Here is a 16,286-nt window from a genome sequence, read left to right as displayed (position 1 = left end):
CCAGCGTGTGCTCCGTCAGCGTCTCATGATCACGCGTGTGAGAGCTGCTGAGGTTGCCGCGTCCCCCACAGAATCCCCAGCACGGAGAAGTGTGGGGCCACAGATCACACAGGTGCTGAATGAATGGGTGAGTCACCCCGACGTGCCTCCGCCCCTCCCACTCTCCCACCCCCACCCCCAAATCCACCAAAGGAAAAGAAGCTGTCTGAAAGCATGCACATTTTATTCTCCTGGGGGAGAGAGACGGGAGGAGGAGGTGGCCCCGGGTTCAGGAAGGAAGGCGGGGCCGAGAGCGAGGGCTGGAGCTCTTGCGCTTCCTCCCCGGGGCGGAGCCGGAGGCTGACCGGAGACCTAGAGGGAGAGGAGAGCCGCTGTGGGTGTGAGGGGTCCACGGGGAAATGGGACTCAGAGCCACCTGTCTGCTCAGCACCCCACAGCCACTCCCGGAAGCCGGTCAGGAGACGGTGCGGGCTGTGGGGCCTTGAAGATAAACGCCGCGGGATCTAATGACAGGAAGCCATGGGGACCGCGCACTGAGGGGCGGCCCTGTGTCTGCAGCACCAAAGCGTCTCTGAGGGCCAGAGAAGCTGCAGGGCCAGTCCTAGGCCCCCTCCAGCCCCCCTGTTCTTTGGGCACAGCCGGGAACGTGCTGAGGGAAGGGAAGGGAAGGGAGGGGAGGGGAGGGGAGGGGAGGGGAGGGGAGGGGAGGGGAGGGGAGGGGAGGGGAGGGGACGGGACGGGAGGGCCCTCCCTGCCCCGAAGGATCCCCCCGCCCAGCTCTCAGGCCCCAGGGTCGTGGGGAGGTGTGTGGCCGCAGCTCCCATCCCCAAAGCTCTGGGCTGGGCTGAGGATTGGCACTGACTGGGGCTCTGCTGTCACTGGAATGTCTCAGTCCCAGGGCATTTCCTTGGGGTTAAGCTCTTTATCTCATTCACCCTCCTTCCAGCCTCAGAAATAGAAATTACACACACACACATACACACACACACACACACACACACACACACACTTCGAGGTTGAGGAACCTGGAGCCCAGAGAGGTTAGGTTGCTTGCCCGGGGTCACACAGCTGAGGGAGACGGAGACCTGACTGACGCCAGGATTGCCGGGGAACAGCCCCAAGGCCTTCGGAACTTCCCAGAGCTCCTGAGGAGAGCTCCTCCCCCGTTCCCAGCGAAAGCCCACCTGCCCCGCGCCTCCACTCTTCCCGGTCCGAGTGAGGGGAGTGATGTGTCCAGACAAGGAAGCGGGAGGGGGGGGCGGGCGGGAGCGGGACACAGGAGCTGCTTATGACGTTCGAGTGTGTGTGTGTGAGTGTGAGAGTGTGAGTGTGAGTGTGAGTGTGTGAGTGTATGTGTGTGTGAGTGTGTGTGTGTGTGTGTGTGAGAGAGGGTGAGTGTGTGTGTAAGTGTGTGTGTGAGTGCGTGTGAGTGTGTGTGTGTGTGAGTGTGAGTGTGTGTGTGAGAGAGTGTGAGTGTGTGTGTGTGAGTATGAGTGTGTGTGTGAGAGTGTGTGTGTGTGTGAGTGTGAGTGTGTGTGTGTGTGAGTGTGTGTATGAGTGTGTGTGTGAGTGTGTGTGTGTGAGTGTGTTTGTGTGTGTGTGTGTGTGAGAGTGTGTGTGTATGTGTGTGAGTGTGTGTGTGTGAGTGTGTGTGTGAGTGTGTGTGTGTGTGAGTGTGTGTGGTGTATGTGTGAGTGTGTGAGTGTGAGATCAGCCCTGTCAGGCCTGCTGTGGGGGCGGTGTGGGGCCTCGGGAAGGAGCCGCTGTCCCCTCCGCACTCACCGGCCCGCGCCCTGCACATGCGGACGTCCACGCAGATGGCGTGGGGCTCCTTGCCGGCCAGGATGTCGGCGGAGATGCGCTGCAGGAACTTCCTCATGATGCGCTTGCACAGGCCTCTCAGGACGCCCTTCACCGAGCTGCACACGCGGGACTCGGCCTTGGCAATGGCGTCCTGCGGGGCAGCGTCACGGTGGGACCAGGGAGCCCAGGAGCCCTGCCGAGCCCTTCCCAGCCCTGTCCCCTCCCCCGTGCTCCCCCCCGCAGGCCCCCCAGCTCTGGGCCCTGGGCAGCGCCAACAGAGGGAGTGCTGGGGGCAGGGGGGGTGGGGGCGGGGGGGCTGGTGCCAGGCGGCCGTGGGAGACAGGGCCCGACTCCCACTCCCAGCCCCAGGCTCTGGCCAGGAGGGGCTCTTGAGAGAAGGCTATTGGCCCTGCCGAGGTCTCAGCCCCCTGTCCCTGCCCCCTGGCTTCTGAGTGGAGGATGGTGTCTGTGGCTGCCAGACCCACATTAAAGGCTCTGCCCAGGGGGCCTCCTGGGTCAGAGGAGGTGTGTGGGAAGGTCAGGAGGCGATCAGAGCTTTAAAGTATCTTCTGCTGCCGTCCCCGTGGAGAAAGACGCATCTGCTTGCCCAGGGGTGGGCTGGGCAGTGCCACGATGCTCAGTGGGTTGGAGGAGGGAGGGAGAGGGAAGGAGAGGGAGACCACGGTTCTTGGTTGTGACACATCCACCTGTTGGGCATCTATTCAGTGCCCGTCAGGGATGGAGCACATCTCCAAACCCCCACCCCCTTCTGCTCCTGTAAGGGCGTAGGCAACTTGCGCGGTGGGGATGGTTGAGGCCATGGTGGGCCATTCCACAGATAGAAAACAGAGCCCGGAGTTCATGCCTCCACGGACCACGCAGCTGGTTGCAGATCTGGAACTTACCAGGGCTGACCTGGCCTGGAACCCGCCTCACAAAGCTCTGCCCTGAGAACTGCCCGAAACCAGGCCCGTCCCTCCTGCCCGTCCACACCCCAGGGTGCCATGTCCACACCCCAGGTGCCACGTCCACACCCCAGGGTGCCATGTCCACACCCCAGGTGCCACGTCCACACCCCAGGGTGCCACTTCCACACCCCAGGGTGCCACGTCCACACTCCTCCCAGGGTGCCACATCCACACCCCCAGGTGCCACATCCACACCCCCAGGTGCCACATCCACACCCCCAGGTGCCACGTCCACACCGCCAGGGTGCCACGTCCACACCCCAGGTGCCACGTCCACACCGCCAGGGTGCCACGTCCACACCCCCCTCAGGGTGCCACGTCCACACCCCCCTCAGGGTGCCACGTCCACACCCCCAGGGTGCCACGTCCACACCCCCAGGGTGCCACGTCCACACTCCCCCCAGGGTGCCTCGTCCACACTCCCGGAGTGTCGTGATTCCCCGGGTTTCTCTGAGGTCCACCCTCGGGCACTCAAGGGGCCCAGGACCCCCTGCTGGGACCCAGGGGAGACCGCCCCAGGCCCCACGCCCTGAGCCGCAGGCCGAGGCCCCACAAGCCTCACCTCGTCAGGCTGGTCCCCCACCATGTCCACCAGCCGCTGCATTATCGCCTGGCACAGCCGGCAGCTGAGGCCCTTCCGCTCCCGGGTGGTCAGCAGGTCAGCCTGTCAGGAAAGGAGGCGTCTCCCACACACTCCCAGGCCAGCAGGCTCATCCAGGACTTTTCTCACTTAAGGGCCTGAACCAGGCTGGCCGGCCCCTGCCCACCCCCGTGAGAGACCCCAGATAGCACCTCTGCCAGCCGGCATTACCCCTCTTCTGGTCTCCTGTCAGACCCCAGAGGGCCCTCTTGGGGAGGGTCCAGCAGACCAATGTAGCAGCCCCTGCCCTCCAGGCCTGGGTGTGAACCAAAGCAGCTCACACCTCCCCGCCCCCCCTCCCTGCTCCTTAGAGACCCAGCCCTGCCCCTGGCCCTGTCCATGGAGCAGAGAAAGGCGTGTCTGTGAAGGTGAGCAGGAACCCGGTACCTGGGGGGCCCCCTGGGCCAGGACCGGCAAGAGCTCATCTCCGTCACTCAGGGGGCCCATCGCCGGGTCGGAGTGCTCGGAGGTCACACCAGAAAAGGGGAGACCTGGGGGAGAAACAGCAGCGTCGGCTGGAGCCCCAGCCGGCTCACTCCTTCCCACGGGCTGTCTCTCCATCAGCCAGGTCTCTGTCGGGCTGGGCTGGGCCAGGTTCTGAGGGAAAGGCCTCCATGATGATGGCAAGAAAGCTGGGGAGGGGGCGGGGAGCCGTGGGGATCCACACCGGGGGCTGTCCTCACCTGGGGAGCCCAGGAGCGCCGAGGCCAGGAGCAGGAAGACCCAGGAGGCCATGGTGGGCAGCGGCCCAGGCAGCCCCCACGCCCGTTTTATAGGGGCTGGGAGCCCGGCAGCTGACCTCGCCGGGGCTTCTCCTCTGATAGGTCCCCTCCCCGCGTCACAGGGTTTACCACAAGCACCGGTCTGGAGAGAAAGTGGGGGAGGAGCGGTACCTCAGGGTACCTTCTGTCCCCAACACACACAGACTAGAACATTCTGAGACTAGACCCCAGCTTCTACCTCCTTTGTGGTCTCTTGCCTCCGGCTGCCGAGATGGGAGAGGCACCTGCCAGGACCCTCCCTGAAGCACGTCCCCCCCAGGCCCCTCGGTGTCACCGCTAAGGACCCCACCCAGCCACTGCCCGGAGGCCCGCCAGGCTGAGTCCTCCCCGGACGCAGCCTCCTGGTCCAGAACACCGGGGCCTCTCCTGAGCCCCTGCAGGGCCTCCGCTCGGCTTCTCTGGGCGGACAGGGACGGGGTCCCTTTGCTGCCACAGCGGACAAAGTTGGGATTCTGCCGGGAAGAATAAGAAGGAGTCGGAATCGGGTTGGCAATAGCAGTGTTGGCTACAGGAAGATTTTTCTTTTTCTTTCTTTCTTTCCTTTTTTTTAAATACATTTTTTTAGTTTTTACAGAGAGGAAGAAAGAGGGATAGAAAGCTAGAAACATCGATCTGCTGCCCCTTGCACACCCCCTATGGGGGATGTGCCCACAACCAAGGTACATGCCCCTGACCGGAATCAAACCCGGGACCCTTCAGTCTGCAGGTCGATGCTCTATCCACTGAGCCAAACTGGTTTCAGCTACAAGAGGAATTCTTGCTAAAAGGCATTTTAAAGGAAGAGTTGATAGGACTTTGTAGCTAACGGGATACAGGACATAGAGGAGAGAAGCAAACGTTTGGCGATATTGGGGGCCTGGGAGGCTGAGGGAGGGGTGGTGAGGCAGGAAGTTTAGGAGAGGGAGCTGTCTGGGCAAAGCGGAGCCTGAGGTGCTGCCTTGGGCTCCCCCTCTACGTGGTCTGTTTGAGGGCAAGTCTGGCTCCACCGCAGGGTCCCCGCACCAGGCCTAAAACAGTCCTCAGACCGAATGGTCAACCGATGTCAAACTCGATTCACCTCACCCAAGGAAGCCAGGCTTCAGAGAGGCCCCAGGACACACAGCTCTGAGAGGACCGGTCTGAGGGTCTGAACCCAGCTCCATCAGACGCCAGGCCCCAAGTCCTCCCCCACTCCACACTGGTCCTGCCGCCAAGTGTCCAGGCAAAGCGGCTACCCCTCTTGCAGCCAGCTCAGACAACGCCCCCCTCCTGTCATCAGGCCTCTTCACGGCAGGAGGCCTGCTCTGAGCACTTGCGGAGACCCTGGTCTCATGTGTGAAGACCACATCAGTTAAGGGGAAAAGGCCCGGAAGGTGACTCATGTGTGTCTTTGTTGTGGAGCATGCGGTGAGACCAGCTCAGATATTTCAGTAAATTCTTGCTTGGGGTGTTGCGGGTGCAGGACGCAGTCCCCATAGTTAGTCACAAGCCTCTACCCAGGCCTCGGGGTCCCATGTGAGGAATCCCCGGGCAGGTCCCACTGTCTTCCCGCTGGTGGGTCTGTGACTGGCACATGGCCAGTCAAGCCCAGCCCAGAGCTCCTGGTGAAAGTTACTGCTTCCCGGGTCTTCTTCGGGAACTCTGCTTTCTCCGGGGTCATGGACATGTCCTCTTGTTTTCTAGGAGCTTTATCGTTTTTAATTTTTACATTTAGGTCTATGATTCGTCTCAAATGAGCTGGGTTGAGGTTCCATTGTTTCAGATTAATTGGGGGGGAGGGAAGGATTTTTTTCCACTGAATTGCTTTGGCACTTTGGTCAGAAATCAACTGACCGTGTACATGTGGGTCTATCTCTGAGCTCCTTATTGTAACAACTACTACGTCCATGATAATAAAGCAATACAATTTTTCACATGGCACCGTATGTGAACAGTTAATTTCCAAAGGAAGACAGGATGACCAATAAACACTTGAAAATGTGCTCAGTATCGTAAGTCATGAGGGAATTCAATATTAAAACTACAAGATAATGGCATCAAAATGACTACAATTAAAAAGACAAGATCTCACATGTGGAATCTAAAAAAAAAAAACCACACACACACACAAAACAGATAAACACAAAAAACCAAACTCATAGAAAGAGAGAACAGATTGGTGGTGGGTGGAAGTGGTCAAAAGATGCAAACTTCTAGTTATAAATAAGTCCTGAGTGTAACAGTAATTATAATTCATAGTACTATATTGTATGTTTGGTAATTGCTAAGAGAATACAAGTTCACGTCACAAGGAAACAAAAGTGTGACTACGCACTAGTAGGCTGATGGCTGTTAACTACACTTACGGTGGTGAACATTTCACAGTATATGCGAATATCAGACATGCAGTTGTACACCTGAAACTAATATCATATGTTGATTATATCTTAATTTTTTAAAATAAATAATAACATCTATCGAGCAAGATGGTGAGATGTTAAAAATCACACTGATCACTTGGCACCTAAAGGGCGGGATGTGGGGGAAACCACACCCAACGATGATGAAGGTGTGAAACAACTGTACTTCACACATGGTTGGCAGGAGCATAAAACGACCCGATCGCTGAAACCTAAGTTGCCCCTTTTTCGCGGAAGTAAGCATACATATGACCCAGCAGCTCCGCTCTACACCTTGACTCGCGCTAGATGAAAACAGATGGACATACAAAGACTGTACAAGGATGTTCACAGACAGATGGCCCCGCGATTACACTCCTAGGAACACACTAGAAGAATGACAAACACGGCTTCAAGTAGACATTTGTACATCAGTGTTCATTATTCACAAGAGCCAAACGCGTAAACAGCCCAGGTGTCCATCGGCAGACGACTGGATTAGCAAAACGTGGTACCCATCCACAATGCAATGCCATCGGTCCATCAAAAGGGACCGAGTTCTGATGCATGTACAACGTGGGTGAACTTGAAAACATCATGCTAAGTGAAATGAACAATATAGGAGACCGCCCACATCAGTTGTCCAGGATAGACAAATTCATAGGGACAGAAAGCAGAGTGGAGGTTACCACGGACTGCAGGGAGGAGAAATGAAAGGGTTTCTGTTTGAGATGATGACAGTTTTTCTGGAAACAGATATTGGTAATGGTGGCACAACATTTTAAATGTAATGAATGCCACCGAATTATACATTTAAAGTGCTTAAAATGGCAAATTTTTATTATATATAGTACTACAATTTAAAAAAATCAAAAAGAAAAAGAATATTACTAGAATGTTTCATAAGAACCAAAAATTATAAATAACCCAAATGACCATCAACAGGTAAAAGAATAAACCAATTAAGGTATATAATAAATGCTCCTTGGCAATAAGGTGGAATGATTGCTGATACATGTAACAAAATAATGAATCTCAAACACTGAGCAAAAGGAAGTCAGGCACAAAAGACTAGATTCTATATGATTTCACTTATATGAAGTTCTAGAACAGACAAATTCATCTATGATGGGGGGGGGAAGCAGAAAAAATGGTAAGATATGAGAGGAGAATGTGGGAAGGGCACCAAGGGGCCTTCTGAGGTGATGAAATGTTCTATATATTGATTGGGGTGTGAATTGCATGGGTGTATGCATCTAAAAACTTATCTCATTGCCCTAGGCTGTTTGGCTCAGAGGATAGAGCATTGGCCTGAGGACTGAAGGGTTCCAGGTTCGGTTCCAGTCAAGGGCACATGCCCATGTTGCAGGCTCGACCCCTCAGTAGGGGACATACAGGAGACAGCCAAGCAATGATTCTCTCTCATCATTGATGTTTCTATCTCTCCTCCCTTCCTCTCTGAAATCAATAAAAATATATGTGGGGGTTAGGGGACTCATCACACTACCCACCTAAGAATCATATATTTCACTTCCCGTATGCCCTGCACTCAGTTGGTTGAGCGTAGTCCCATGTGCTGAAAGGTTGCCGGTTTCAATTCCTGGTCAGGGCACATGCCTAGGTTGCAGGTTTGATCCCCAGCTAAGGTACCTGCTGGAGGCAGCTAGTTGATGTTTCTATCTCACATCAATGTTTCTCTTCTCTCCCCCCATTCCTCCCTTCCTCTTTTTCTTTTTTTTTTTTTAATATATTATGCTGATTTTTTACAGAGAGGAAGGGAGAGGGATAAAGAGTTAGAAACATCGATGAGAGAGAGAAGCATCAATTAGTTGCCTCCTGCACACTCCCTACTGGGGATGTGCCTACAACCAAGGTACACGCCCTTGACCGGAATCAACCTGGGACCCTTCAGCCTGCAGGCCGATGCTCTATCTACTGAGCCAAACCAGTTAGGGCTCTTTTATTTTTAAAATATTTTTTTTTTTATTTCAGAGAGGAAGGGAGAGGGAGAGAGAGATGGAAATATCAATGATGAGAAAGAATCATTGATCAGGTGCCTCCTGCACACCCCATACGGAGGATTGAGCCTGCAATCTGGGCATGTGTCCTGACCAGGAATTAAACCTTGACCTCCTAGTTCATGGGTCGACACTCAGCCACTGAGCTACACCAGCTGGGCTCCCTTCCTCTCTTTATAAAATCAATAAAAACATATTTTAAAATAATTTGTTAATGTCTGAACAATAAGACTAATCAAAACTTACAACTACAATATGAATCATAAATTTTTTAATGGGACAGCATTATGACTCAGGACAGCTTCCCTACACATCCTAAATTTTATACATTTTTATAATATATCTTTAAGGGTTATATTATTATTTATTAAATAGTGTTTTCTTTTAAAAACAAAATTATTCCAAAAAAAGTATTTTTACCTCTTTGGGAACATTGTTGATAGATGTTCACTAATTAGCTTCCTTTTTCCCAACTTTGTTGATATATAATTTACTACACTCACCTGCATACATCTAAACTGTACAACTTAGTAAGTTTTGACACTTGTATACAACTGTGAAACCGTTACAGCAGTCAGGGAAGTGAGATGCCCATCACCTTGTGTCCTTTTAGATGGAGGGATGGAGGGATGGGTGGATGAGTGGATGGGATGGGATTGATCTGCAAGGAAGAAATGAGGGAAGGAAATCGCATGATGGATGGAATAAATGGATGGATGATTAGAAGGAGCGTCACATGGCCTAGTTTCCCCTCACTGCTTGGACGTATCTCCCTGGATACCTTCTCAAACAGATGTTATACAGATGTTCCTACATCAGCTGACTCTGAGGAGCCCATTCTGGTGCCTGAGGACTCTGGAAGCTTGACCAGTGGTTGAAAAATGACAAGCACACCTCACACCTGTTTCATGTCTTGGACAAAAGCTCCAGATACATCTCTGTGGCCAACTAAAGACAGATCCGACACTGAGGGCTGACTCTCAAACCTCCCCTTGCTGATCAGAGCTGAAGCTGCGCTCCTGACCGCAGGCCAACACCATCTGAGTCACGCTTCAGAGTATGACGCAAGGAGAGGTCAGTAGTTTCTCAGGGGTTAGCAAACCTCTGCCCATGACCAATTTCTCAAGTTTCCAGGCCCCCAGAGGGGCGCAGCCCTCAACCAGGCCTCTGCTCTCAGAAGTTAATTCTCTTACATCACCTTTTCTACTTTATATCCATCTTTGCTCTTCCTCAAATAACTTTTCATAATTTTCCCATTCTTGTACCACCCCTATATTGTCTCCTCTTTATATGTAGACTAGGGGCCCAGTGCACAAAATTTCTTCAGCCCAACCTGCCCCCTCTCACATCCTGGGAGCCCTCAGGGACTGTCCTACCGACGGGGATCGGGCCTAAGCCGCAGTCTGGCCTCCCTTTGTGGGAGGCAACCGGGCTGATCAGCGGAAGGCATCAGCCCCATCACCCCGCTGCTGCAGCCACTGCCAGCCACCACAGTCACCAAGGTGTTTTCATCAACACAGACTCCAGTCCCTTCACCAAGAAAAAATGTCAACTTTCTTTAGGCATTTTCAAGATGTGTCTTTCATAGGATATGCATTTCTTTCCTTCTTTTTTTTATCCTCACCTGAGAATATGTTCCATTGACTTTTAGAAAACGTGGAAGAGAAAGGGAAACACAGAGAGAAACATCAGTGTGAGAGGGACACTTTGATTGGTTGCCTCCTGCATGAGCCCTGACCTGGGCCCCGGCCAGAGAGGAGCCTGCAACCTAGGTACATGCCCTTGATCAGAATCGAACCCGGAACCTGCAGTCCACAGGCCGAGGCTCTACCCACTGAGTCAAACCGGCTAGGGCAGGATATGACATTTCTTAGCCCTCCAGCAGCAGACCTTTGTTTTTTTCTCCAGAAGTGTGGTGGAAAAACCCTAGATCACCTTTTTGGATTCTTATTACCCAAGTTACTAAGAATATTACCAGTGGCATACAGGAAGCTTAGCCAATGTGCAGTCAGAAAAGGTGTTTCCTCTGTAGTTCACACCAACCGAGGGCTGGCCCTGCCCAGGCCTAAAGCCTCTGGCCGAAACTTTAGGCCTGGACAGGGGCCCTCCAGCTCCCTCTGATCGCCGGCTCCGCCCATGCCCTGGCCTGCCCAGGCCAAAGCCTCTTGGGCAGGAGCAGACCCCAGCTCCCTGCGATCAGTCACAGGGGGTCCGCTCATGCCCAGGCCGAAAGCAGACCCCCAATCTCCCTGCCCAGGCGATGGATCACAGGGGGTCCGATCCTGCACCAGGCTGAAACCAATGCTTTCCGCCTGGTGCCAGAACGGCCCCCAACTCCCTGCGATGGACTGCAGGGGGTCCACTCCTGCCCAGGCCTTACCTCACAGTGACCTGGGTGCCAGGATGTTCCTGTGACATAGGCCCTGGGTGCCTATGTATGCAAATTAACTGCCATCTTTTTTGGGTTATTTGCATAGTCACTCTGATTGGCTATAGGCATAGCAAAGGTATGGTCAATTTACACTTTTGTCTTATTAGGTAAGATATGTTTTCACTTATTTTAGAGAGAGGAAGGTAGAGGGAGAGGGAGGAGAGAGAGAGAGAGAGAGAGAGAGAGAGAGAGAGAGAGAGAGAGAGAGAGAGAAATGTTGATGTGAGAGAGAATCAGTAATTGGCTGCTTCCCGTACAAACCCCGGCCAGGGATTGAACCCACAACCTGGATGTGTGCCCTGACTGGGAATCGAACCCATGACCTTTTGGTGTACAGGACAACACTCCAACTAACTGAGCCACACCGGCCAGGGCTGGTTCCCTCTTTTGGGAAGCTCCAAAGTCATGGCAACTTCCATCTCTGGCTTCTAGGGTTGGCAAGGCCTTGGATCTGGAAGCTTCCAAAGCAGGGTCCCTACAGCCCTCTCTGAGCCTTCACCTCCACCTCCCCCGTTCCCCATCTCACACCTGCCAGCTCCGTCCCATGACCCCTGAGGCCTCACTTGGATGTTGGCTTCTGCTGCTGGGTGTCCTGGTACCGAGCCCGGCCACACCCAGGCCACCTCCTGGAACAGGACCGGAGCTCAGCTCTCACCTTCCAGAAGCTCACTCACCAGCCCCCCTCCGGTTTGGGGATTCCTGCTCCTCCTGTACCACGGCTGGTTCATGCCAGCCCTGCCCTGCCACACAACCAAAACAGGGCCGAATCCATACTAATGTGAGCTGTTTTCTTTCTTTTTTTTTTTTTTTTTTTTGGTTAATCCTCACCCCAGGATATTTTCCCACTGGTTTTTAGGAAGAGTGGAAGAAAGGGCAAGTGATAGAGAGAAACTTCGGTGTGAGAGAGACACAGCCATTGGTAGCCTCCCTCACACACCCTGACCCGGGGCCAGGAATTGAGCTCACAACCAAGGTACAAACTCTAGGCCAGAATCAAACCTGCAACCCTTCAGTCCACCGGCCGACACTCTAACCACTGAGCAGCCCGGCTAGGGCCTGAATTGTTTCCTAAAAGCATCTTATTTACTAGTATATTTGAGGAGGAAGGGAAGTTTTCCTTTCTTTTGTTTCATCCCCTTTCAGGCCCCACCTTTTTTTAAGTACAGAGACAATTTGTGATGATCACACAAAATTCTACCAAGAAATAGCCGTTTTCAACCACTTGGCATGCCTCCTGCCAGACTTTTGCCTGTATTTACATTTTTTCATTCCTAACTCAAGTCTCCCCAGGAATACCAATTCGGGATAGCAGTGTTTAATCACGTTATTGTCTCTTACCTGGGCCCCTGCAGGACTTCACACCTCTTACCCATTGCTCCTCACCTATGACTGCCACTCCTTCCCGATGGGTCAGGCCACAGCAGTGTGGTGTGGGCACTGCCCATCCGCTCTGCCCCCTGGTCTTCCAGCACATGGCCCTCCCTGCCGGGGCTGTGTCCCCTGGCGCCCGGAGACCCCAAAGCTGCGGTTCTGCCCTGAAACAAGAAGAAGCCCGCATGCCACTCTGGCTTCTCCGTGTGTTCGGCCACTTGAACCGCCAAGTCCCAGCGCTCTGGCCAAAGCCTCTCTTCGAGTGTTTCCTCACGGACATCTGTCCCTGGGCCTGGGTCAGAGTTCCCTGGGGTCTGAGCTGGGGACACACCTGGATGTCTTTTGTTTTCCTTTTAAAATCTGCTTTTATTGATTTCAGAGAAGAAGGGAGAGGGAGAGAGATATAGAAACATCAATGATGAGAGAGAATCATTGATCAGCTGTCTCCTGCATGCTCCACACTGGGGATGGAGTCCATAACCCGGGGATGTGCCCTGACTGGGAATCAAATCGTGACCTCCTGGTTCATAGGAGGTCAAAGTTCAACCACAGAGCCCCTGCGGCGGGTACACCTGGCTGTTTCTATGTCTGACCCACCCTTGGGGCAGCCCAAAACGCTAGGGCTCTGCTACAGGCTCAAGCTCTGAGTTGGTTGCTTCTTCCCTCTCCCCCCCTCCCCCCCAGGAGGAGGTCTCTCCCAGCAATTGCTCAGACCACCTGCTGTCCTGGAATCCAGGCTGAGGCCACATCCATTTACTCAGCAAATAGTAACTGACTGCCTACTCCAGGCCAAGTGCTCAGACAGGCCCCAAACACAGGCCTGTCCCCATGGAGCTCCCGTTCCAGTGGAGACAATCACACAAATAGGTGGAATAGTAAGAAATGAGAGTTAAGATGCTGTAAAGCCCCGGTGTCTGGGGCTGCAGGAAATCACAGGAAGTTGGGCTTTTTTCACCGGCCTGCCCTGAAGGAGCGCCTTCCTCAGCAGAACACAGCAACGTCTGCAGGCGTGTGGGTCTGGGTGCCGAGAAATGAACCCCCAGGGGCTCATGCTCAGCGTAGCAAAGCCACCAAGAAAGGAGGTGCGGGTTCGCGCACGGCTTCTGTGCCTCGCTCCCGGTCGCCACCTTCTGGTTAGCGGCGGAATTGCATGTCCTTGCCGCCCCGTATGCAATAGGGTGGGGCCCTGCCTGCCCTGGAAGATGCATCTGAGCAGAAGGAAAGGGGGTGCCCTTGGGCTGGAGCACTTGCCAGCCAGGATGAGACATTCGGAATTCTCTTTTCCCCTGGCACGGGGTGCGGCCAAGTTCAAGGCAGTGTCTGTGTGTCTCTCCGCTCCCAGGAGACTGATGAGCAGAGCCCGTGGTCTTCCGCCCTGCACATGAGCTTGGACAGGAAACAAGCATTTGTGGTCCTAAGCCACTGAGGTTTGGGTTTGGGGGTCAGTGTTTCTCAAGAGTGAGCTTCCTGGTGGGTGGGGTGTCTCTCGTGTGTTCTCAAGAAGACAGTAGGGCTTCCTGAGAACAGGGCTGTGCCCTGGTTCACCCACCACCGTGCCCAGCACAGCACCCTTCCCCCCCCCTCCCCTGTCCCAGGCAGTCCCATCAGCAGGCTCCCTGGCCTTCTCTCCTCCTCGCTCTGCCTGAGTGTCTGCTCCCTCTCAGCCCCTCCTTCCTCAGGATGCCTTCCTCGGCTCCACGTTTTCCCTCAATACTTCGCCAGGTTCCAGGCATAGCCACCCCGGTCCCCCTTGGGGCTCTACCTGACGTGTCTCCCTGCCTGGCCAGGAGAGGAGAGGCCCGGAGCAGCTCTTCCTGAGGAAAGAGACCCAGAAGCTTGTGGGAGGCCTCTCTGGACCCCTTTCTCCCAAAGCCCAGACAGCTGGAGGCTGGGCCGATAAAGCCAAAAAGAGCATAAACTGAAAATGGACGCAAATCCCCTCCAAACCAGTGGCAGCCACAACCTACAAGTGTATTTAGGGACATTGAAAAGTTTCACAATCCCATAAACAAAATGTCACACAAACACACACACACATACACACACACACACACACACACACACACACACACATAGAGTAGATTATTATTCAGCCTCAAAAAGGAAGGAAATCCTGACATGTGTTATGATATGGATGAACCTTGATGATCTGATACTCAGTGAAATAAGCCAGTTGAGGGGAAAAAGCAAATCCTGGAAATACTGGGTGATTCCACTCATGTGAAGTACCTAGATCAGTAGCCAAAATCATAGAGGCAGGACGCATGGTTTAATGTACACAGTTTCTGTTTGGAAAGATGAACAAGTTCTAGACATCAAGAATGGTGATGGATACACAACAATGTGATTATGCTTAACACCACTGAACTGTGCACTTACTGTAGCCCTGGCCGTTGCGGCTCAGTCGGTTGGTCATCATCCTCTGAACTGAAAGGTTGCTGGTTTGATTCCTGGTCAGGGCACATGCCTGAGCTGCAGGCTCAGTCCTGAGTAGGGGGCGTCCAGGAGGCAGCTGAGTCATGTTTCCCATGGACATTTCTCTCTCTCTCTCTCTCTCTCTCTCTCTCTCTCTCTCTCTCTCTCTCCCTCTCCCTTCCTCTCTCAAATAAGTAAATAAATAAATAAATAAATAAATAAACTTTTTTAAAAATGGTTACTATAGTAAATTTTGTTACATGCATTTTACAGTTGGAAAGCAAAGCAATTCACAGTGTCAGGGATGAGGGAAGGTCAGCAGGCGTCTGTAGAGAGCTGACGGCAGCGTTCCAGAATTTAACGATGCTGGCCTTTCAGCGATTCTCAGTCCACTTCCCTAACCGTCCTGAGGGAGGTCCACAGACGTTCATAGGAAGGGTGTTCTCGGAGGTATCGTTCCTCGTGCTGAACAACTGAAAATAATCCACCAGGGGAATGGTTACGTAAACTATGGTATAGCTCAGAACATGACACGTTATGTAGGCACAAAAAGGAGTTAAAGTGATATGTTCTAACGTATAAAAGGTGTTCAGGAAAAACTAAGTGGGGAGGGAGTTAAGTTGGAGAACATCAGGCATAAGATAATCCCTTTTAATCTAATAAGGATGACATTTTATTGGTTTTCTAGTCCTGCATAGCAGATCACAAAGAGCTCAGCGGCTTGAAACAGTATGACTTAATATCTCACAGTTCTGTAGGTCTGAAACCTGGGCTCTAACCTGGAGCCCTAAGAAGAATCCACTCCAAGCTCACCCAGGGTGTCGGTGCAATTCCATTCCATGCAATTGTAGCAGTAACGTCTCTCTCTCCTTGCAGCCTGTCCACCAGAATCATCCTCAGCTCCTAGAGGCTGCCTGCATTCCTTGGCTCCTGGCCACCTCCATATTCAAAGCCAGCGATGGCACTTTGAACCCCTCTGACTTCCCCTTTTGCTACCAGTTTGGAGTACTCTGTTCTTAATATTCGTATTATTATGAATATATATGCCTAAGCGACTGAACGACCAAACGACCAGTCACTATGACACACACTGACCATCAGGGGCAGATGCTTAATGCAGGAGCAGCCCCCTGGTGGTCAGTGCACTCCCACAGTCAACCTCCTGTGGTCCCTCCCTGCCCTCAGCCGGCCACTCTGATCGCCTTGATCGCCCCAATATGTGGCACAAATTCATGCACTGGGCCTCTATTAAATATATAAATAACCTAACTAGAGGAGTGAGAGTTTAGCATACTCCACAATTCTGGGTTTAGAGTGGGACATATGGGGGGGGGGGGGGCTGCATTCAACCTCCTACACAAATAAATGTACATATATGTAACATGTGTGTTGACATATTCATGGGAAAATTCTGGAAGAGAATGCAGCCAAAAGTCACCAGAGGCCCTTTCTGAAATTAGGATTACAGGCAACTTTCCCTTTTTCCATTGTTCACTTTTGT

The 16,286-nt window shown here is 52.9% G+C and overlaps 1 protein-coding gene across 1 annotated transcript; it reads right to left on the bottom strand.

The window, feature by feature from the left end:
• Positions 1–201: 201 nt before the first annotated feature.
• Positions 202–4,340, bottom strand: GNLY (granulysin). Its single transcript, XM_084900035.1, has 5 exons — positions 4,095–4,340; positions 3,799–3,902; positions 3,334–3,435; positions 1,783–1,954; positions 202–351 (listed from the first exon to the last, which is right to left on the bottom strand). Exons 1-5 carry the CDS (start codon positions 4,144–4,146, stop codon positions 269–271), a joined length of 513 nt encoding a protein of 170 aa, XP_084756161.1. The 5' UTR covers positions 4,147–4,340; the 3' UTR covers positions 202–268.
• Positions 4,341–16,286: the final 11,946 nt, after the last annotated feature.

The sequence above is a fragment of the Pipistrellus hanaki genome (assembly GCF_964339955.1).
Source record: "Pipistrellus hanaki genome assembly, chromosome: 12".
In the NCBI taxonomy this organism is placed as follows: domain Eukaryota; kingdom Metazoa; phylum Chordata; class Mammalia; order Chiroptera; family Vespertilionidae; genus Pipistrellus; species Pipistrellus hanaki.
Note: the sequence above shows the minus strand (reverse complement) of the source record. Positions and strands in the feature narration are given on the sequence as shown.